Raw genomic sequence first — 23061 nt, 5'->3', positions numbered from 1 at the left:
CCTGACATATGAACAATCTTTAAAAGGAAGGAAGAAGTTTCATCAGAAACCATCGCTTCTACTGATCAAGTTGTGTTTTCTGGCATGTGTGTACACAAATCTCTTCCCAAATAGTGTTATTTTGTTTGCATTTAAAATTTTTGTTTTAATCATTTACAGCAATGAGAAGAATGGAGCTTGTTTGGAGTTCAACATTATGTACTCATTGCAACGGATAGTAAGATAAATACAGTGAATGGAGGCAGAGATCAATAACTGCCCTGTTGTACTTCGTATGAAATGATGTTGCAGTACAGGAGCAGCCCAGTAACCTTGAGGCCGAACTTATGATGCGGCAGAGCACGAGAAAAAAGAAGTGTCAGAGGACAAAGCGCTGGAACAGAAGAGGCAGATTTGGATTACAACTGACTGATGAACCCTCATTACCGTATGGTTCAGTAATGAGCATTACTGTGTGTCCATGTGGCACTGGGATCCATGAATAGGCCCTGTCTTAAATGTTATGATTATAATATGAAAGACTTATCCATTGTTCAATTGAATCTGAATCAACAGTGATTGCAAACATCTGTATGCAGAAAATTAAATTCAGAATTCTATTCCTTATGCCTTTTACTAGGCTTAATAGGAAAAATGTATTTCGCTGAGATTTATCCAATTCTCATTCTAGTATCTTTTCATTAGAAATTCCACAAGCTCCCAGCCACACACATCCTCTGATTTTAATTTTCTCTTGAAGGAATTCCATCTCAATCACCTCCCTGCAAGCGCTTATATCCCCTTCAATATGGAGAAATCGTACAGACAAGGGGGGTGGGTTAAACAAATTCAAGGAGCTTTGGAGAAGTTTGTAATTTGATAAGAAGTTGTCCAGATAAGGCCAGGATGGTACATTATGGTGTGATTGTGACACTCCTGGCATGTCTGGTGGGAGGTCTAAGCTTTGTGTATCTGGGAATAAAAGACAGACATTTTGATTTGGGGAATGATGGGGTGAGAGGCATCTGATAGGTAACTTATACCAACAGAAGTATTTACAGTTAACAGACTGGAACAAGAAAAATCAAAATACGTTAACATATGTAAGTAAAATTACAAAGAATCAATGAATCAAAGAGTTGGTTCCTTGAAAGAGTGAAGAAAATTGACAAACCCTTAACCAACCTTATCAAAAAAGTTATGAAAAGACCCAAATTCATGCAATCAGGAATTAAAAGGTGTAATCACAAGGGATGCCACAGAAATCTAGATCACATACACCTACTTTGAGAATCTGTACTCTAATAACATGCAAATTCAGAAGAAATGGACAGAGTCCTATTTCACTGAATTAACAAAGCTGAATCAAGAAGATTCTAAAGAATAAAAATTCTAAATAAACCAATATCAGTCAATGAAATTGAAGATGTCACAAAAAAAATCTACCCATACCTGTATAGATACAAAGAATGGAGCATTAATCTGCCAAAATTTCATAAACCCTTTGCCACAGAATCTGAATAAAATAAACATTGGATTATCCAGCATTATGGTGACCGTTGTGACTCATTTTAAGAAGTCCTTGCTAGAGGCTGAAGGTAAGCATCTAGGTGGCCAAACCATGAGCCAAAAGAAGTAACAGCACGCTGCACGCAGTTCTGCACACATACCTACCAACATCCTTCAGATATTAAATGGGTTGGAGACAACAGATATCTAAAAAGGAGGAGAGTAAACTAATGAAAAAACCAGAATAGTACCTTAGGATTAAGGAAAATATTACCATGAGTGGTGTGTACTTCATATAAACTAAACAGTGAAGAAGCAATGTCAAAAGAGCTTTCAAAGTCACAGCTCTGTTTGATTACACAGAAATGCTGTAAACAAGAGCCTAGTAGGTGGCTGACATCCTCAGTCATCTCAATGCTCAATGAATTTTCTATATCTAGGATGAATGGATTTCAACGTGGGACATCCTAATTCTTATGTGGCATCCCTCTCACTTCCCTTATGTGGCATCCCTCTCACTTCTATATGTTCATGGTTATGTACATAGCAGACACCTACATCCATTCTTTCTTATGTCAGTTCTGAACATTTGGAATTTTGTGTTTTTCCCTTTGTACTTAAGATAAAATCCAAGCTCTAGATTGCCAAGGGCCTCTTGTGATGTGGTTCTGAGATTCAAATATAACTTCTCAGAAATTCCCTGATTGATACAAAGAAGGGACATATCAACTTCTGAGGTTTTGAATATTTACATTTCTTGTAAATAAGACAATGTAGAATAATTTAGCTATCTAACAGAAACTTCATTCATTCATTCATTCATTCAACAAATATTTATTTACTATACGCCAGGTCCCAGATACTGTTTTATATGCTAGGACTAGCTGGAGAGCAGAAATGAAGCTTGAAGAGCTTCTGTTATGTTCTAGTTCAGTAGAAAAACTACAGTCAAAATGAAAGAGAAAACTAAAGAAAACAAAATGAAAGAGAACCCTAAGAGAATCAATTCTCTAAAGGTAAAAGCAAAATAATGTTGGTGTGACCATCTAGAATAGCTAAGTGGTTGATTTCAAGTGGTGAAAATAGGGGCCAAACTGAGGAAGTTGTTAGAGCCAAGCTCATACTGACAGTACATGGAAAGAGAGCCACCCAGGCAGAGGAAAGAGTCAGCAGAAAAGTCCCAATGGGGGAGAGGTTGGGCATACCCAAGGTTTTGAGATGGTATGAGACTAATGAAATCAGAAAGGAGAGCAGTGAAAACAGGTTAGATCAGGGCCAGGGAGGAATGATCACGTCTTATTTGCAAAGAGAAATGAATGAAGGGTGATTAAGAGGTGTGTGAGGTGTTCTGATAGGCAGTGCAATCGCTTATGCAACTAGAGGTGCCCCTGCACCTTCTATGAGGTTATGTCTGATAAACTCATACTCAGCTGGAAATACTGCAGGTTAAAAGTGCATTCAGTATGCCTAGTTTATGGGATAAAATAGCTTAATCCCAGTGTACTGTGAGGTGTACCTAACCCATGGTCCATCGGCCGCCTACAAGCCTGGACAGCTCATAATGCAGCCCTTCAGAACTGTAAACTTCTAACATAATCACATAATTTTTAGTGATTTCTGCATGACTCTGTGCAGTGCTCCGACACTACTAGGCAACAACAGAATGCTGCCAGGGAAGGCCAAAGTGTAGTGTTAATTCTCCCTCCTGTGCTGGCCACAGCGGTCTGAATTTACCTATATCATTCATTGATTGGTCACTGCTAGAAAGTGCAAAAGTATTGTGCCCAATTATAATTTATATTCATAAGATGTTTATGGACACTTAGTGTATGTCAAATACATTACCTAAAACTCTGAACTAGTTATTCATAGTCAAATCACTTCCTAAAAGTGAAGGCAGCAGTTCTCTATAGCAGAATTAAAACAGAGGGAGCTGTAATATTCTAAGATCTCTTGGAAATTCCTATCAATCTCACATGGATAGATTTCACTCTAACCTAGGAGTCTGGCTTTAACAAGCAGAATGGGTTGCTTCCCACAATATTTCTTTAAGGAAATTATTGATTTGGAAATCTAGTGAAGAATATTACCCCAAAGAGGTGCATTTAATGGATCTTATCTTAAGATACCTAATAGTGAAAAGAACAAAACATCACAGCTATTACACTTCCGTGTTATTATGAACCTCAGTATATATAAGAAAGCACCTTCAGTCGTGGCTGTGGAAAAATCAGTTTCATCTCCTCAGAAGCTACACACAAAAGACTAAGTAACTTATAGAGATTAGAGTAAAGGAGTTTTATTGAAATATAGGTACTTTTGAAATCAGTACAAATCAACATAGAAAAAGATCTTTAAAAAACAAAGTTAAGCAAAATAAATCAGACTCAAAAAGTCAATATCGCACATTTTTCTCTCATATCTAACAAAAATAGAGATGAGAGAAAAGTAGAAAGGAGATTATTAGAGAGGAGGAAACGGGGGAGGGAGGAGAGAAGGGGGACAGGAGTAATGGGGGTGGAAATAATCAAATATGTAACACGCATGTACAAATAGGACAAAATGAAGCGCATATTCTGCATAACTAGTATGCACTAAAACCAAAAATATTGTCAACCAGAGAAAAATTATTACATTTGCATTTTTTCTTAATGAACATATATTACATATAAAATGTTAGGACAAACAATCTTTTTTCTATAACTGTTAAAAGCTTCATTCCTGAGACTTTTAGAGATAAAGTTCTTAAAATAAACAAACAAAGAGAAAAAATGTTCTTCTGTGATTGGAGGCTGAACTTGGAATCAACAATCTCAGTCAGTTACTTTCTGTCATTTTCCATGCCTCAGACTTTTCACTTGGGATATAGTCACACTGTAATTCGCTCCTTAACTACTAATCCCAAATTATATCACCTCTTTATGGAGTCCAGCTTAAGGATGATATAAAACATTATTATTTCTAAACACCTGCCAATGTTCAGTAGCTTCCCTCTTTTGAAGGGCAAAGAAAGAAACAAAGTTCTTTTTCTACATCTGTTTTGATTTAAATAATAATTCAAGTATATCCTTTAAAATTATTTTCTGAAAGACATTAATATTCATGAACCACAGATTTAAATACACTTTCCAAAAGGTGAATTTTCCTTAAATGTCTTTTGTCTTAATCATTAATTATATCATACATATTATAATAATATTGCTTTGTTTGCATTGTACTTTTGATAGTTTATTCAATCATTTAGAAAAAATTAATAACAGCTATATGAAGGAAAGCTTTAGGCTGTAACATTTCATTTAAAAAGATATATTTAAAATATGATTTGAATATGTCATTTGCATTTGTTTTAATGCAGTTATTGCTGGTATCTTAGGTGTTCATTAATCTTTGGCATAAGACGGAGCTGTATCATAGTCTTGAAAATGAATTCCTTTAGAAGTTGTGATCTTCATGATAGCACCATTCAAATCATCATCTTCAATGAGTGTTATTAATCCACTGGCAATCACCGATGGACTATAAATGAAAGAAACATTGGAATTTTGAAAATAAATAATGAGGCATATTATCACTTCTAATAATTTTCTGAAGAATCTACATGTAATAGGAAAATATTTGTCACTGAGCTATTTTTAACCTTCAATTTTCATCCAACCAGAACCTAAATTATATGATACATACAGTCCTACATTTCCACAATTGATCTTTTATCATTTTGAAAGGAAGTATTTATAGGTATTATTTTCACTGAGAAAATAATTATTTTCTCATCTTTATCAAATAGATCTTATTATTATCAGAATTACTATTAGAAAAGAAATATGAATTACAGATAGCATTTACTGAATGTCTTATTTTTTACCAGTTGCTATTTGAGGTATACGTCATGTAGCATCTTTTAGAAAGTCCTTTGAATATAAGTTTTAAAAAGTCTATTTTTTTTTAAAGCCAGTGCTAGAGCCCCGACTTGATCCTAGGTCTGTTTCATTTGACATGGTTGTTATGATTCTGTGTTGTGAAATTCTCAACTACTCTCAGATCCAACTCACCTACAATGTCTGTGTGTGCACGTATGCACATGCATGTCTGTGTGTGTGTGTAGACCATTCATTTTATGAAAATGGCAGAAGTTATGGGACCACACAAAATATTAAAAATTATACATGAATATTGCTTTGAATTTAGGCAGAAAAATTATAATTTTCTCAAGGTGATTAAAACTCATTTCTTAGAAAAAAGAATCTGATTCTGCACAAAGATGTCTGTACTGCAAATAGAATTCATAATGTATAAACATAGTCTATTCATTAAGCCAGAAAATTTTTAACTTTCAGAGAATTTGCCGTAGGACATTTTGAGGTTCGCATTAGTCTCTCATATTTAAAAGCTTATTTTCTTTCTCTTTTGTTGCTTCTCTAGATATTCCTTTACTCCATAATGAAAAAGAAGATAGTGCAGTTTTACTTACTCTAAAATTCCGTAGCATTTCATCATATCCTTGATATGACCTGTATATTCTATATATTGTCCCATGTTTTCTTCTTTTTCAATGGATTGAAGGATGGGTGTGTTGACAAAGCCTGGACAAATGGCATTCATTCTCACACCACTGTTCATTAGTTTAGCAGCCATCTACCAATTAAAAGAAGAAGGGTGCAGGTTTCAGAAATTTTGTAGATGTATCACACAGAAAAACTGAAATTGAAGTTATTCAGAAGATTAATATAAAAATACTACTCAGATATCCTCTTAACTATGTAACAATACTGGCAAGCAGAGAGATAGCAAAGAATACATACCTAAGGTACTGAATTAATTCCTGCAAGTCTCACTTAAAGAATTTCTTAAAAAGCAGTATTACTGGACAACTACTGAAAATACTTAATTACCTAAGCTGTGTTTACCCACTGAACTCTACAGGAACCTGGGGTTAAGTAGCAGAGGTTTAGAACTCCTATCCCAAGTTTTCCTTCAAGATTATAGCTGTATAAGAGAATATTTTTGTGAAAATGCATTAGTAGAAATTTCTAGGACCTTAGTTGATTCTATGTATTCTTAAAAATCCACACTATCTGGAAGAAAATTTAAGTATTTTCAGACTATTATTAATTACATTAATTTCCAGCCTATTGATTTCATTTGAACTGTTTTTAAAACAAAATATTGTCAATACTTATTATACACATTGTAGAGTCTATAATTTCACATTGGATTACTTTCTAAAATTTATTTGTAATTCCAGCAATATATGTTTGTGGTGACTTCACAGTCATTTGTGGTTACGTGCAGAGCAGTTCTGAATCACAGGTAGGTGTGTTCCTTCTGAGGGGTCTGGTCTGCCTTGCCATTTTTTTTTTCTCATTTTTGTGCATTTTGGTGGTGTTGCTGTGTAAAATGGCCCCCAGTTACAGTACAGAAGCGCTGTGTAGCGTTTCCATATAGCTGGGATGTGCGTAAGCGAATATTTGTGTGTTAGATAAGCTTAACTCAACTTACTATTCATGAATTCAATATTCAGTATATAATATATATCTTAGCATATTATACCTATCTATATATCTATCTCTCTCTATATATATATATATCAAGATTATGTACTGAGTGGTTGATCAAAGTTTTGTGGCTACAGATTTTTGGGAGCTTTACCCTGTTTTGCACCTAGAAGGAACAGTTCAGCAGTCACTAATGCAGTGTTTGCAAGCAAATTGATAGAACATATCTACTTGCAATACTGAGAACTGAGTACAGACATTGCCAGTCTTATCATTTTAAATGCAAAAGTTCTGACCTTTAAGATTTGTTTTACTTTGTAATAGCTTTATATATTCATAACAAATTGAGTTAAAGGTTATTTTGGCAATATTACAGTACTTACATGCATTCACATGTTTATAGCACCACAATTTATAATAGCTAACTCTTAGAATTAGCCTATATGCCCATCAACAGATGAATGGATAAAGGAAATATGGTATTCACATACAATGGAGTACTACTCTGCCATAAAGAAGGACAAACTTGAGATGTTTGTAGGTAAATAACTATTCCTCAAGACCATATTGTTCAGAGACATAAATCAGAGCCACAAGTTTAAATATAGCATGAGGGCCAGGGATATAGTGCAGCGGTACAATGCCTGCCTGGCAAGCAGGAGGTCCTGAATTCAATTCCCAGTACAAAAAAAATAAAATAAAAAAGATGCCCTATATATAGCATGCTTTCTCTGACATGATAAATCCAAAGTATAAATGAAGAGATCTTTTTCAAATGGAAGGGGAAGAAGAGTTGGAGGAGGCAGAGGACAAAAAATAAATAAAATGTGTCATGTGCATGTACAAACTCCCCACAATAAATGTAACTATTACACACTGCAAGCATGTACTAATAAAAAAGATTGTCTTGGCAAATTAATAATAAATTGTAAATAATTTAAGAGCACGAGAACTACCTCTCTTCCTTTTTGACTGAACAGTTAACATTCACACAGTTGCCTGATTCACCCCGCTAGCATTTCCTCCGTAGTGAAGTTTTTCTTTCCATCCCTTTGCCTCCTCTATTGTCTCACTTAGATGAACCACTCAAAAACCCCTCAACCGCTCTTTCTTCTGCCCCTTTTGTCCTTTGTAATACATTTTCAAAGCAGGTAGAATGGTACCTTTTTTCTTTTCTTCCCTTTTTTCTTTTCTGAGGTACTGAGAGATAAACCTAGGGCCTTTGCACTGAGCGGTAGCCCCAGCTTTTTAAAATTTTATATTTTGAGACGGAGTCTCACTCAGTTGTTTACGGTGAGCTCAAACTTGCCATCTGCCGGCTTCAACTCCCAGAGCGCCGGGATCGCACAGGCGCAATGCCAGGCCTATCTAGATTGGTTTTCTTAACACGGAAATCTGTTATTGTCACTCTTGTGCACACAAGATCCACCAACAGCTGCACTTAGAATAAAATACAAGCTCAAAACCTTGGCCCATAATTCCTTTTTGGTCTGCCTTATTTAAGTCTGCAGTTAGATCTCACCCAACTTAGCGCTTCCTCGGTAGCTCCATTAAGTTGCCATTTTGTCAGATAAACGGTCAAGCACTCTTATCTAATATTAGCATCAAATGAGGTCGGAGTGTTTTTCTAAGCCCTGTGTACCTTTCACCCCTAGTCTCCTTGCAAATGCGGTCCTCTGCTCTTATTCCTGCCTCCAGCCCCAGGCCCACACTCATTTTCAAGGACAGCCTATCCCACGTTCTACTTATGGAGGCCTCATGTTAATATTTACATTTGGAGTTAATGTTCCCATTACTTATCCGTAGATATTATTAATGACACATCTATGTTTAGAATCTATTTCATTTCATAATGATGTGCCCTTTATTCTTTGATGTGATCAGAACATGATTTTTTATAAAGATGGAAGTAAACTACCGCTTTTATCTTTAATCTAGATATATCTAAGGCTGAACTCATTCTTCTCTATGCAGTTTGGGTTTCACATACGCACACAAGGGAACAAGAGCTTTTCGCGGTTAGCATGCGCTCACCGCGGCTGAGCGTGTGAATCCAACGATGCCGTGCTTTGAAGCACAATAAACAGGCTGTTGTGCAACAGGCATCAGTCCTGAAACAGACAAAAAATGTAAACAGTTTGGTTTTACGAAATAAGTAGACTATGCCCAATAATGACGAGGCAAACAAGTATTTTATGGTCATTTCCATTTAAGATTTACCTGGAAAATACACAAATACAGAATCAGACAACTTTGTAAAAAATAGAATCAGCCTAGCTTTTGCTCCATGACCTATGTGGTACAGGATTTATGGTAATTTGTATTTAGGGACGATCAAGAATGAGAAGTAATTTTTTTCTGCTTCCTTAAGCATTCTGGAAGGTCAAGGGAATAAATGTTATGTAAAACAGAAAGAGAATCATCCTTAAAGCCAGAACATTACCATCTAATTTTCATTTTTAATTGGGGATTTAAAAAAGTATGTATCCCATATGTTTAAAGGTTTCCAAATAGCTGAAGGAATTTGAATAATTTAAAAGGGACTTGACAATTATTAGCCTTTGGTATAAACTAATATGTCATTCCCTGCAACCAATCTGCCCAATGTGATGTCTCTTACAGTTTAAGAAAATTAAAAATTAACTTTTTAGATTTAGATGTGCAGTAGATACCTAGGCCTTTTTGCTCTATGCCTTAGGAAATGAAGACAGAAATAAAAAATTATGATCCTATTTTATTTCTTTTCACAATTATATCTTTAGCCTACAGCCATACCCCCCTGAACACACCCGATCTCGTCTGATTTCAGAAGCTAAGCAGGGTTGGGCCTGGTTAGTACTCGGTAAGGAGACACAATTATATCTTTAACAATAGAATTTAACCAAATATAGAACTTTTAAACTTTTAATTTCTCATGTATACACCAAAGTAACTGGTGAAATTCATGGCCTGGAGAGAAACAACCAGTATTGTATCATATACACTATCATTTCTTCCCTAACTCATGGGCCTGCCCAACGATCCAATAGAAACAAAACAACAAGAAGAAAAACTTATTTTACTATGTAACTGTTACTGTCAAGTTTACCCCTCACATTTGTCAAGACTTGACAAATTTAACTAGAGTCACTTTTATATTTTAGTTTTTAACTCATTTCTTAGAATAACATCTTTTAACACTTCTTTTTGAATTCATAATTTCTCTGTAAAGAAACAGGGATCCTGTTTGCTATGGTATCAGTACCAAACATCATGCTAATAATACTAAATTATTCTACTGAGACATGCTCATCCCCACCCAGTTAACTAGCCCCAGAACACCACTAGTCAGTGGAGTGTATAATGCCAAAGTTCAGCAATAAATGCAGACCTCAGCCACTCCCTGGGTGCCTTCCAGGTCTTAATTTATGAAGTATGTTTGCTCCAGTAATCTCTAAGTACTATAACAAGTTGGTCTTCTTGTCATTTTGGTTAAGCAAAACGTGTGAGATCATTACGTTCCTCAGAGTCAGTCGGGAAGAATTTATGATGTCTCCATAGGGTACATCAGCATGTTAGGAGTGTGAGATAGAATAGTTAGGTGTAGTCAGATGTTGCTGCTGCTTATTCTCTTACCTTCGTCCTTGCTTTACCCATCCCTTAGTAAACATATGTTACACAAATATATGTTTGAGAGACAAAGATAATGGTTGTAAGATGGTGTTTACTCTCTGCAGGAATGCAGCATGAACTTTAATGAGAGATAAATCAGTTGACACAGCCAGGGTAGCACAAGGATGCTGTTTATAAATGTTATCAAAGAATTCTGAATGAATTTTTGCTACATATGTGGAGATAATGAACTTCTGAACCCAAGATAGTTCAAAATGCACAGAGGTGAAGTAACTTAACTACTGTTTTGTTGGTTCTGGTAGCGAGAATGTGCAAAGTATTTATACATAGTACAAATATATATTTCTCCTTTATAGATAGACTTATAACTGCAACCCAAATGTAAAAGTATTCGTTTGCATTTTTAAAATGGCATTTAGTTTTGTGAATCTTGTAAGAGTCCAAGGACATTTTCACTGCTGTCCTGCAAAATGCTTCTCCTTGCATTGCTTTCACTTTCTAATGTGAGATCAAAGGTTACATAAATCAATTTCAGATGTACACAAACCAAGCTTTCATTTTCTTTTACCTTTCTGTCAGTTTACTGAGTTATAATTGGCATAAAAGTACGTATACTTAGTGTACAATTTGCTAAGTTTTAACATATGTTTATACCAGTGAGATCATGATCACAAACAAGATCATGAACATCTCTCTCCTCTAAAAGTTTTCTTACGACTCTTGGTAATCCCTTCCTTCAGCCCTTCTCCTCTCTGCACAGGCAACCACAGATCTGTTTTGTGTCACTATGGTTTACATTTTTAAGAATTTTAAATAAATATAATCATATAGTGTATATTTTTCCGGGAGGGGGGTGTCTGGTTTCTTTACTCATAGTTATTTTGAGATTGATCCATTGGCAATGTGTATTGATAGCTTATTACTACTGCTAAGTTACATCCCACAGAAAGACATTTCGTACACTACACATTCTCTTGTTAGTAGTCATTTGGAGTTGCTTCCAGTTTAGGGGGATTAAAAAAAAGTGGGCTGGGGATGCAGATTAGGAGTAGTGCATTTATCAAGCATATGTAAGACCCTGAGTTCAATCTCCAGCACAGTAGATTTTATTTTTATAAAATAAAGAGAATTCTATTTTGAATTTTGTATTTAGTCAAGTTGTAGTTAATTCAGTTAGAGAATCTTCCTTTAAAATCCAACACATGAAGCTTTTTTAATTTTCTTGTTTACACTAGGATTGACCATAGGGGATTACCACTAGGGTGTGTTACCACTAAGTTGGCCAGGTTGGGTTCAAACTTGTGATCCTCCTGCCTCAGAGTCCTATAATGCTGGCATTATAAATATTTGCTATCATACATGGCTACATGTAGCTTTTAACTATTGCTTCATATGTTTTCAACAGGTAGGTTGGGTTAGTGATCTGCAGTGTTTTCAACTTGGTGACTCTCTCTTAACGTGAAATTTATTATTATACTTCAGTTTCCTGATCTGACAACAGATGCTAAATGAGGAAAGAAATGCTTTTCTTTTTCTTTCACTGTTTTATTTGGAGGTAGAAATTTTTCAGAAGCTGAACATTTTTGACTGAATCTCAAGACTGGTTTTCCTTTTGCACGTGTACTGCTTGTCTTAGTTGTTTTCCCACCATTAGGCCACAATACCCAACACCCACAATTTACAAGATTATTTTGGCTCACAGTTTGTAGAGGTTTCAGTCCATAGTTGGGTGGCTCCAAGGCAGGGCAACAGGGCAGAGGGCATAGCACAGGACAAAGGGCCCATGGTACGGCAGGCAGGAGGCAGAGCGAGACCAAGGGAGGAGAAGAGATACATATACACTTCCAGGCCACGCCCACCATGACTCACCTCTTCCCACCAGGTTCCACCTCCCAACATCACATTTATCTGCAAACTCATCAGTGCACTAATCCAGTGATGAGTATCGTACACTCATGATCAAGTCACCGCCCAACAGCCCCACCTATGAGTACATAAGGCTGTAGGGGGACATCTAGACATAAACCATAAAACTACTGCTGTTGGGATTTTATGTTTTGGTTAACCATACATCTACAACTTACTTTTAAGCCTCAACTCCAACATATAAAGTTGCTTCTATGAACTTCAAATTAAAATGTTGTTCTGAGGCTGGTAATCAAGGTCAGCATATGGTGGGTGGGTATGGTCTCTGGGAGTGACACTCACATAATAGTTGGTATAAACCATCTGCACAATTATATATGGTAGCCTTCTCCAGTACAAGAGGCTGTTAGCAGAGACAGAGGAAAAGGAGCCAGCAGAGGTAAGTAAGCTAAGAGCTGCATCATAGAAATTAAGGATGAAAATATTTTAAGAAGTTTAAAGTGGACACTACTATCAAGTGAAGAATGAAATGACACTCATTCTCTTTGACATACAGCCTCATGTCAGTATTGTCCATCTACAAATAATACCTGTTTAGACTCACCCCTTCCTCCAGCCTCTACCTCATTTATCTTTGCAATAGAGAGTCCTCAAAAAAACCCACAGTCATTGTCTCCACTTACCTTACCTACTGTTTACTTCACAATTCATTCAAATCAGGATTTCTTTTCTCCAACAGATCTCATAGAGGTTGCCAAACAGCAACATCTTGCTAAGTCTAAGTCTCCATTTTCACTTTGATTCCTCCCTTCCTCAGTAGTAATGGGCACAGTGAGCTACCATCTTCTTGAAGCACTTGGTTATAGAGACAAGTGTTCTTTAATTTCACATTCACTAGCATTTCTTCTTCCTGGCCTTTGCTGGCTCTTCCTCCTTGAACAGACCCACAAACACACTGGAAAACTCCAGAGCTGTCCCTAGCTCTCTGTTTTTTAATGTACATTCTTTCTGTGTCTGATTGATCTACTCCTGTGGAATGAAAATTCATTCAATTTTTGTCTCTTTGCAAACACACACATACACACGCACCTTACACACACATACACACATACACCTTACACATGCAACATAATTCTCCAATTTAAACTCCAGTTCTCAAGCCAGGACAATGCCTTTTGCCTTGTGCTCTCAGGAGGAGCTTTGGGTTTTTGTTGTCTTGTAGTTTTCATCCATTAAAACACATGTGTGCTAATTTAGAAACTTACTAGGAATGAATTCAGTGCAGAAATATGTGTTAGTACCATGAAGTACAAATTACCTGAAAGCATGTTTTATTTAAATATAGTAAATTGAAATGTATTTAGTCATGAGTGGACTATTATTCTATCAAAACATCATTTCTTTCAGTACTTGACCATTTTAAAATGCCCCATAAAAGCCTGAGAGAAAATGCCTGTAGAAGTCCTATGTAGTAAGGAACCAATACCCAAAATATATAAAAACTTTAAACCTCAAGAAAAAGAAAATGAACAACCCAGTTGAAGAATGAAAGCCACCTCACTAAAGAGAGCATTATACTGATGACAAATAAATATATGACAACATGCTGCACATTCTGTCATGAGGGAAAAATGAATTAAAATAACAATGAGATATCCCTGTACACTAATTTCAATGCATAGAATGCAGCTACTAACAACTCCAAATGTTGGTAATAAGGTAAACAACAAAAATTCTTATTCGTTGCTGGTGGGAATGTAAAAATGCAGCAGCTACTTTGGAAGACAGTGCGGCAACTTCTTACAAAATGTATTTTTATAATACAATCCAGTGAATTGTGCTCCCTAGCATTTACCCAAAATAACTGAACACTTTGGACCACATAAAAATCTGCACATGGATGTTTATACCAGCCTTATTCATAATTCCAAAAACTGGTAACAAGATAATCTTTAGTGGATGGATGGGAAAATAAATTATGGTACATTCTGACAATGAAATATTATTCAGCACTAAAAAGACATGAATTATCAAGCCATTTAAAGGCATGGAAGAGTTAAAAAGCACATTACCAAGGAAAGGAAACCAAAGTGAAAAGCTGACACACTATGTAATTTGGATTTTATGACATTCTGGAAAAAGCAAAACTGTGGGTACAGTACAAAGATCAGTGATTGCCGGGTGCTGACAGGTGGAAGGGATGAATGGGCAAAGCACAGGGAATTTTTAAAGCAGTGAAACTAATCTTTAGTTTACTATAGCAGTGATAAAAAATGATACTTTTGCCCACATCTATTGAATGTATAGCACCAAGAGTGAACTTGAGTAAGCTACGAACTTCAGGGGAACGTGATAAGTCAATATAGGCTCATCTCGTATAGTAAATGGACTGCTGCAGTAAGAATGCTAATGAGTGAGGAAGACTGCTCACGTGTGGGGTGGAGGCATAGAAGAATTCTGCACTTTTCACTCAGTTTTGCTGTAAACATGAAACCATTCCACAAAATAAAATCCATTTAAATCGATGTCTTTTTAATAGAACGCACTGAGAATTATTACAGCACAGTGGTTTGGACACCGAGTTTAAGGTTGACTGAGATCAAATCTTGAGCCTAGCACAGCGAGCCATGCCATCTTTACAGACATACCATGTTTCCTTCTGTGAACCAGACTAGTAATGGTAGCTAGTGTGAGTTTTTAAAATGCTAAAATATTTTAAATACTTAAAATGGTGCCAAGCATGTAATAAATAATACAATTGGTTATTATTCTTATGTAAATATACATTGACATCAATCCTTTCCTCTTGAGATTAAACTTCTCAAGTTACTGGTTTACTGATTTATTTACCTGTTCACCCACATGGCATTTCTAAATAAAAATGTAGTTTTAATTAAAATGCCACAAATCTTGCACAGTGTCCTAACTTGGCTTGATTTCTGAGCTGTTTACTTTTGCTAATACTAATTCCAAAAATGAATAGAAGTGCATTCATGTAGGACCTATGGGTTTTGTTCCTCTTAAGCTCAAAGTATAATAAAGTGATATTTTAAATATATTGAATTGAAATATGCAAAACTAACTGTACAAGCGAAGATGGAACTTTGCTGGCCGAATAGCCAGGTAACTCCAGCCTATTCAGGGAGTTTTGCCACTATGCGGACTATGGCTGGACTGAATGAAGGCTGGAATGAATACGGGCTTTTCAATATCTTACAAATTAATTCCCATAATACAGGAAAGTTACTTCATCATTATGTTACAGGATTTAACAATAATAAAAACAAGAAGACTAAAGATTGCAAGTCTCAAAAGAAATGCTCTAGTATTTAACATTGTGAAGACTCTCACCTGTGCTTAACAGGTGGCGGTGTATATTTAAAGAAGGGCATTTTCGATACTTAGTATAGGCCAGTACTATTATAGGTTTCAGGACTCATTATAGTACTCTGAAAGTTTATTTCTAGAAATGGAAAAAAAAACCCACAGTACTTTCTTAAATATATCAAATTAAGTAATAGCAGTTTTATGTCTATTTTCACTGTAAAGTTAGCAGAAAAAAAAAAACACAGTAGAAGAAGAAACATACCCACAAAACAAACATTTTCAAAGCCATTGAGGATATTAACACTAAATCATCTACTGAGGAGGGAATTATATATAAATGTATAAATATATATACATCTAAAATATCAAAAATTCCTTATGCTTTATAGAACACATAAAGTCATTTAGAAAAATAAAGTTAAAATTCCATTTTCACATTCCTTTATCTATTCTTAATATTCTTGTTACCCAACTTGCTAGGAACCAAATTTAATCTCTGTACCTCATAAAAGGTAAAAAGCTTGAGAAGAAGTGGTGGAAAAGTGAAATCTCAGACAAGGCAAATTGCACTGAATCTGCAAACACATTTGTTTTAAAATGGATGGAAAACATGTAAGATCGATCACATAGAATGTTAAAAATTTCAACTTTGGAAAAGAAATTGTGACTCTAAAATGCTGATTCTTGGAGCTCAGCAGCTGCGCTAAAATGCAAGAATCTTACATTTCCCACATATTCTTTACTACCAAAAAAGAAACTGCTTACCAACTGTGTATTTCAGCCACCCCTTCTCTGGTCTGAGGATGAAGGAGGAACTGGAGGGAATCTGTTTGTCTGTGTTTGTTCTAAAGCTGACCCAAAGTAATCCACAGGCATGACGTGATTTTCCCACAAAACGTAGTACCTTGTCTGATGCTGTTTTCCTTTTATACTTTTCACATAGTTATACTTCAAAGTATGATGCGACATTCCGAAGTGACATAAGCTTTTGTAGCCACTACATCTTTTATAATAAAATTCTCTCCAGAAAGGTGAACCTAATACTACTTTCCAGTAATTAATTCCCAAAAAGTCACTTCTAATGTTCCACCCAAATCCTTCTTCCCAAACGTTCACTCATTGCCTGTGTGTGCTATGGTCAAGGGAAACTGGGATGAATTTCAGGGCCAAACTCAGTCATACCGAATCAGAATTGCATCTGATAAAGTCCCTAGGTAATGATTTATGCTCATTGAAATTGGAGATGCTTTGTTCTAGAAGCCTAGTCATTTGCTAATAGTTCTCTTTCCTATGCAAAATAACCTTAAATGTTTAATGAATTCCTCAAAGGCTCATTGATAATTACTTAACATTTCCTACTAATTCCTCCTAGCGTATGTCTTCTGAATTACATTTAAAAAAAAGAAAGAAAAATGGGCATCAATCTCCATGGACTGACTTGGAGCACGTTGCCAGGACTAGGCAGGAAGGTTGCTCACATACTTATTTTTATCACTCTTTTTTATTGCTTATACAGATTAATAGGCTTCACTTTGGCAGATTTGAACACACACATAATATACTTTGATCGAATGCCGGCAACTGAACAGTTAAGATCCACAAAGCACAGGAACTGTTCATTCATTCAATGTCATTTGCTAAAACAGCAAAATAAAATTGCTTTTGTACAATTGTTAATTCTCACCGTGCTTTTGAAGTTATGTTGCCTGTTTGGGGTTAGCTTTTAACCTAAAAATTAAAGGTAACGAAATTTGTGTTTCTTATAAAGACATAAAATTCAGTGTGGCAGAATAGAGCCAGTATTTTAACACAGTGCCTGTTATTGGCAGTTGTTAAAAAGTACTAGGCCCACTTTACTGTATGAAAAGCAGTTATATGGGGCAGTACCATATGATTTTTTTTTTTGCTCATAATTTTTTAAATATTGGGACTGGAGATGAAGGAAGGTGATCAATGTTTTTGTCTGAACTAACATTTCTGGTCTTGGGATTATTCCTTAGGTTGCTGGAGTCCTGAAATACTTGTAATGCAAATATGCTTCTGTTTAAATAGTTTATGACATTCATTATTTAGTCCTGCCATTTCAATAAGAGAAATATGATTCTTGGGATAGAAACTTTGCCTAAGTACTTTTACATCCCCATTTCTTTTCCACAACTATTAATACCTATGGAATTTGAATTTGTTAAACAGGAAATTTTGCACTTCTACCTCATTACCAGCTTCAGGCTAATTGTATTATTTTAAATAAAACTCATACTAGAGCTGGGCTTATCAGTGGACTGTTACTTAAGACATGATAAAAGTTTCTGATTTTCAAGTATTTTTTCTAATTTCTGGTGTTTTAAATTCTTTTTTTTTGGGGGGGGGTACTGGGAATCAAACTCAGGACCTTGTGCTTGCCAGGCAGGTGCTTATGCCACTGAGCTATATCCCCAGCCCTAGTGTTTTAAATTCTAAATAAGACCTCATGGCATCTCTCACAAAATGCTACTGAACAATTTCTTTCTGAGGCAGAGACAGTGTCCCTAGTACACAGCAAAAACTCGGTCCCTGACTGTATAGGCAAGCGGGATAAGAATCAGTAGGTAGAGTCTCTCTTCTGTGATAATTATTTTTCCTTTCCCACAATCTGAAATAATAAATACATAAAAGTAATATTATCAGTGTCCACCATTGGAATAGAGGACAAACAAACACATGGGTCCTTAGCTCGTTAAAAACATGATTTTGTGTTTTCTTCTGAGGCAGACAGGGTCGTAAAGCAGTTTTTGCTAAAAACTATGACTCTTCATTAGGGTCTACAGATGCCCAATAGGCAACTAAAAGCAAAACAGCTTGACCTTCATTTTGTATCCTTTATTATTTTAAATCTTTGGAGACAGGTTAATCATTTAGGGGAAGTTGGCAAAATAAGATTTATTAGCCTTAAATTTACCTATCCTATCTCATCCCCCTTCAAGACTTAGAGCAGCAAGAATAACTACAGTAATTTTCAGGGTTTACAGCAACATTCGACTACCATCTTTTTCAGTGTCCAGTTCCAGACCCTCTCCCTAGAGCAATGCCTAGAAGCCTGCAGCCACTATCCTAACTCTGGAGTCACCTGTGTCCCAGGAGACAGAGAGCCTTGAAGACAGTACACGATGAGTTCACCCTCCCGAGCAAAATCAATCACCTTGCTCTTCAAGGGACAGGGTGCCTTGGGAGCCACAAAACCAGGACTGCGATCATGACTGGTGGGCCTCCATCCAGCCCACTAACACATGCCGAATGAGCCGGCTTGACCCACCTCCATGGGCCAATGTCCCCTTCTCTTTCTTAAACGAAAGCCTTTTCCTACCCTCTCTCAGTTTCCTTTGCTATGAGATGATTTGATCTTTGCGACTGCTGTGCTTTCCTTTATTTTTCTTACTTTTGAATTAAAGCTTTTCCATATAAATTCATTCTGTCACATTAGTTTTAATGCAAGGATCCATGCTAGCTGGTGACAAAACACACTTAACTCTTACAGAATGAATTTTGGGTCCACCGTTGCTTAATTTACTACATTAAACCAGACTTCTTTGTTGTTTCTTCCAACTTTTTTTAATAACAAAAGAAGAATGTGACAAAATGAGTACGTGTCTGTGTGCTGTGTTTACAAACAGAATAGGGGAGCCCATGTAGTCAAAAATGATCACAATTTCTGGAGCTCTAGACCGATGCGCACTCATTTCTCAATATGCTGAGAGTCACTGACCACATTCCTCCTCTGCTTGCTAAACCCAGTAACTGCGTTTGAAACTCTGCCTGCGTCAGTGGTCATTACTCACTGACTTCTCTACCCCAACCAGTGTGTCGACTTAAGATTGCACTGATAGCGAAGCACTGCTGTGAATCAATAGGAGAGAGCTTGAGGACAGATTGCAGTTGAATATTGCTCACAGCTGTGTCCTCACTAGAGCACGCAGAGAAAAATCTGTAAGGAAGAACAGTTCAGACAACAAGAAGGAAGGAAGTGTTGGAAGTACTTGGACTTTGATAACACTTCAAAGGTTGTTCTGGTCCCCTGACCTGTACCTGTGTGTTATGACTTAAGGGGCATCAACTGCCGATCCACTTCTGAGAAAATGATAAAGAGTGAAAGGTGCTCTTTTACCTTCATCTGTTATTTTCATTGAAATTCTACCATTATGTGAAGAACAGAGGTTCTCGGTTAAAGGACAAAATATAAGAATCTGTGAAATGAAGACATGTTCATGAAAGTCCTGGCAGGAAGAAAGGTGGAAAGGACTGTCCAAACCAGCCAGTGACAACAAAGAAATAGGATAGACACGCTGGGTGGGGAGGTTGGCATTATGCAGGGCGGGTGCCAGTGACAGGTTCTCAAAAGGGGCAGCCTCACAAACCAAGCAGGACAAAGAGAAACTATGTAACCATTTTATGAGGTTTCCTTACCCGTGACACCAAGACATCAGAGGGAGAAGTGGTTTGAAATGCTATAATGTTCATTAAATTGTAACCGTGCCAGGGAGGTAATTAATTTAAAACCAAAACAATCCTATCACTGAATTTATACAATTCACTGTTTTTATCTGCACAGATAGAGAGAGGCTCATGCATAATTCCAAATATCGTGTCTGAGGTAAGGAAGGAGAATGAACCACCAAAAGTAGGTTGCATTTTAAAGCAAGCTCTTTGCCAAGAAAGCAAAATGAACATCAAAAGAGGAGCCTTAAATTGTTCTTCTCAATGACATGTTTTGACTTGTGGCCCTGGAGAGCTCCCCAAATGCTTTGAGGTCTTTGCTGTTTGTCAAATCGTGGAAAATTTTAAGATTTCACTTAGCAGTGTATCCTTGAGATTAAAGCAGTGCCGATGAGTTCTGAAGACTAGCTGATTGACCTGGCTTACTCACTTCAGAGGATGTCCATTTCTTTTACTTTCTGCTTTGGCTAATACACTTGAAGTAGATTAATAGATAAATTCTAAGAGAAGTAGATGAATAGATAAATTCATGGAAGAAAATAATAATCTAGTGGTTAAAACTTAAGGAGACATCTATCAGGCTGAGTATGTATTGTGGTTTTGCTGCTTACTTGCTGTGTAGACTGGGGCAATATTCTTCAACTCTCCTGCCTCAGCTTCCTCATCTTCAGGACGCGGTTGACCGAATCTACCTTACAGGATTTTATAAGGGTTAACTGGGATAATGCATCCCCAGTGCTTAATATGCTGTCAGCCTGCTATAGCTTGGATGTTGGGTGTTGCCAAAGAATTCATGTGTTAAAGATTTGATCTCTATCCAGGATGGTGCTACTGGGAGACAGTGGAAACTGCAGGATGTGGGAATTTATGCAGCTCCTTAGATCACTGGGGCCATGCCCTTGCAAGGGGTTCTGTAACCCTGCTGGTCCTCTCTTCATTCCCTGGCTCATGATGTAAGCAGTTCACTCTGCCACATGCTTGTGCTCTGATCTGCTGCCCTTACGAGAGATGCAAAGCTACATGTTGCCTGATCTTGGACTGGAACCTCCAAATTGTAAGTCAACAAATAAACATTTGTTGCTTGATTACCTCAAGTATTCCATTTTAGTTATAGAAAGTCCTCTTATATACTGACAAACGGTTAAGAATCCCAAAAATGTTATAATAATCTTTTTATGCTGTTTTATTTTGAGACAGAGTCTTACTACGAGGCTTCAAAGGCAGGCCTCAAACCTGCAATCCTCCTTCTTCAGCCTCCCAAGTAGCTAGAATAGCTGCACTGGGCATATATTCAAATATCTTCATTGAATAAAAGGCAGTAGCGCTACACCACGTCTTCTGTTCTTGCTTCATGTAAGGTGCAGAATCACTCCTACAGTCCTAAATTTACCCAATCCTGTGGACCTCCAAGCATCCTAAGAATGTAACCAGTACTTCAATGGTAAAAAGACAAGGAGCTATCTTTATAGCATTCTTAATTTTCCAAACTTTGGGGACCCAATGATCTTTATAGAGAGAATCCATAGAATTATTCCTTGAACATAGTCTCAGGTTTCTATACATTTAAATGGTTAAGAAAATATTAAATATTACTTGTTAATCCCCCACTTATTTATATAATTTTCCTACTATAATTTTCTTTTAAAAGAGTATAAATTTAGCTCTTTCACTTTTCCTTTAGGATTTAATCCTCCAAGAACATAAAAGTTGGCCCTCTCTAGAGCACATACCATTTTCAAGGACTCTTCATGCTCTCCCCTTTCAACACATCTTTAAAATTGAAATTTCTAATTTATAATTATATATCATATTGGGGAAAATAACAAAAGTATCCAGAACAGATTGTAGAATTAGTCCTGTACTAGTTATTCTTTCAGAACTTCTAAAGAGAGACTTCTCAATTTGCCTGATGACAGCTTACAGTGGTTTTTAGGACCACCTGACACTGATCCCTAGAGGGACAAGAAGGATGCTGAAAATCAGACACTGGTTTGGTCACAGATATCTCTGTACCTGACTCTCCAAATACTGCTGGAGCTGGGAGGAGAATGTGGTGAGAGGTAGTGATTCCTACTCTGAAATCACCAACTGAAAGCTACTGGGTAATTTAAGAAGCCCTTCCTATTTTTTTTTTTAAATGAATCATTTAGATTTGCAGCCAATTTCAATCAGATTTCTTCAACTTCACGATTTCACTTAAACTCTTTAGGAACAACTGCTTCCCCTTAAATTCTTAAAACTCTAGAGTTTTGAGTCACTTATCTAACTTGTTCCAAAAATGCTTGTCAGAAATTTATAGTTACCACTGAGGAGTAAGATATCAGCTAATATTAAATCATATTATTTTTAGTGAAACATAGCTTTAGATTGCTTGTATGGTACCAATCCGTAGGTCTTCAGTATGGCAAAAAAGATCAGCCATCCAGTGAAACCTAGTTTATTTTCAGGAACTCAGATAGAATGTATGTCCCAGACTTTCATATAGTGAAGCATAAGGTCAAGTTCCATATTGGAATTAAGCAAAAGTGAACTTCGCTAGTACTGGGCTGGGGCCTCTGCCTGATCCATGTACTTTTCTGCTTTATACTAGAAAGAAAGGAGTCCACCAGCTCCAAACAACTTTGTTGAAGATGCAAGGTGACCTGTCAGCAACTTTTTCAAACTGAATATGGAAGAGATATCCTTCAAGAAGGAACTTACCCTAAGCTGACAGATCATGGAGGAATGAGTGGATACTACATTTAAACTATGACAAAGGGGCTGGGGATTTAGCTCAGTGGCAAAAGCGCCTGCCTGGCAAGCGCAA

General features: G+C 36.5%; 1 protein-coding gene across 1 annotated transcript in view; it reads right to left on the bottom strand.

The window, feature by feature from the left end:
• Positions 1–3771: 3771 nt before the first annotated feature.
• Hpgd (hydroxyprostaglandin dehydrogenase 15-(NAD)) overlaps positions 3772–23061 on the bottom strand; it is a 45020-nt gene continuing 25730 nt past the window's right edge. The window contains exons 5-7 of the mRNA XM_005373533.2: positions 9015–9091; positions 5957–6120; positions 3772–5004 (exon numbers count right to left, since the gene is read on the bottom strand). Coding sequence (XP_005373590.1) covers positions 4869–5004; positions 5957–6120; positions 9015–9091 — 377 coding nt within the window. The 3' untranslated portion in view covers positions 3772–4868. The remainder of the gene's footprint in view (positions 5005–5956; positions 6121–9014; positions 9092–23061) is intronic.

The sequence above is a fragment of the Chinchilla lanigera genome, unplaced genomic scaffold (assembly GCF_000276665.1).
Source record: "Chinchilla lanigera isolate Chin_1 unplaced genomic scaffold, ChiLan1.0 scaffold00002, whole genome shotgun sequence".
Taxonomy (NCBI): domain Eukaryota; kingdom Metazoa; phylum Chordata; class Mammalia; order Rodentia; family Chinchillidae; genus Chinchilla; species Chinchilla lanigera.
The sequence above is the reverse complement of the archived record's forward strand: the minus strand, read 5'-3'. Positions and strand labels throughout refer to the sequence as shown.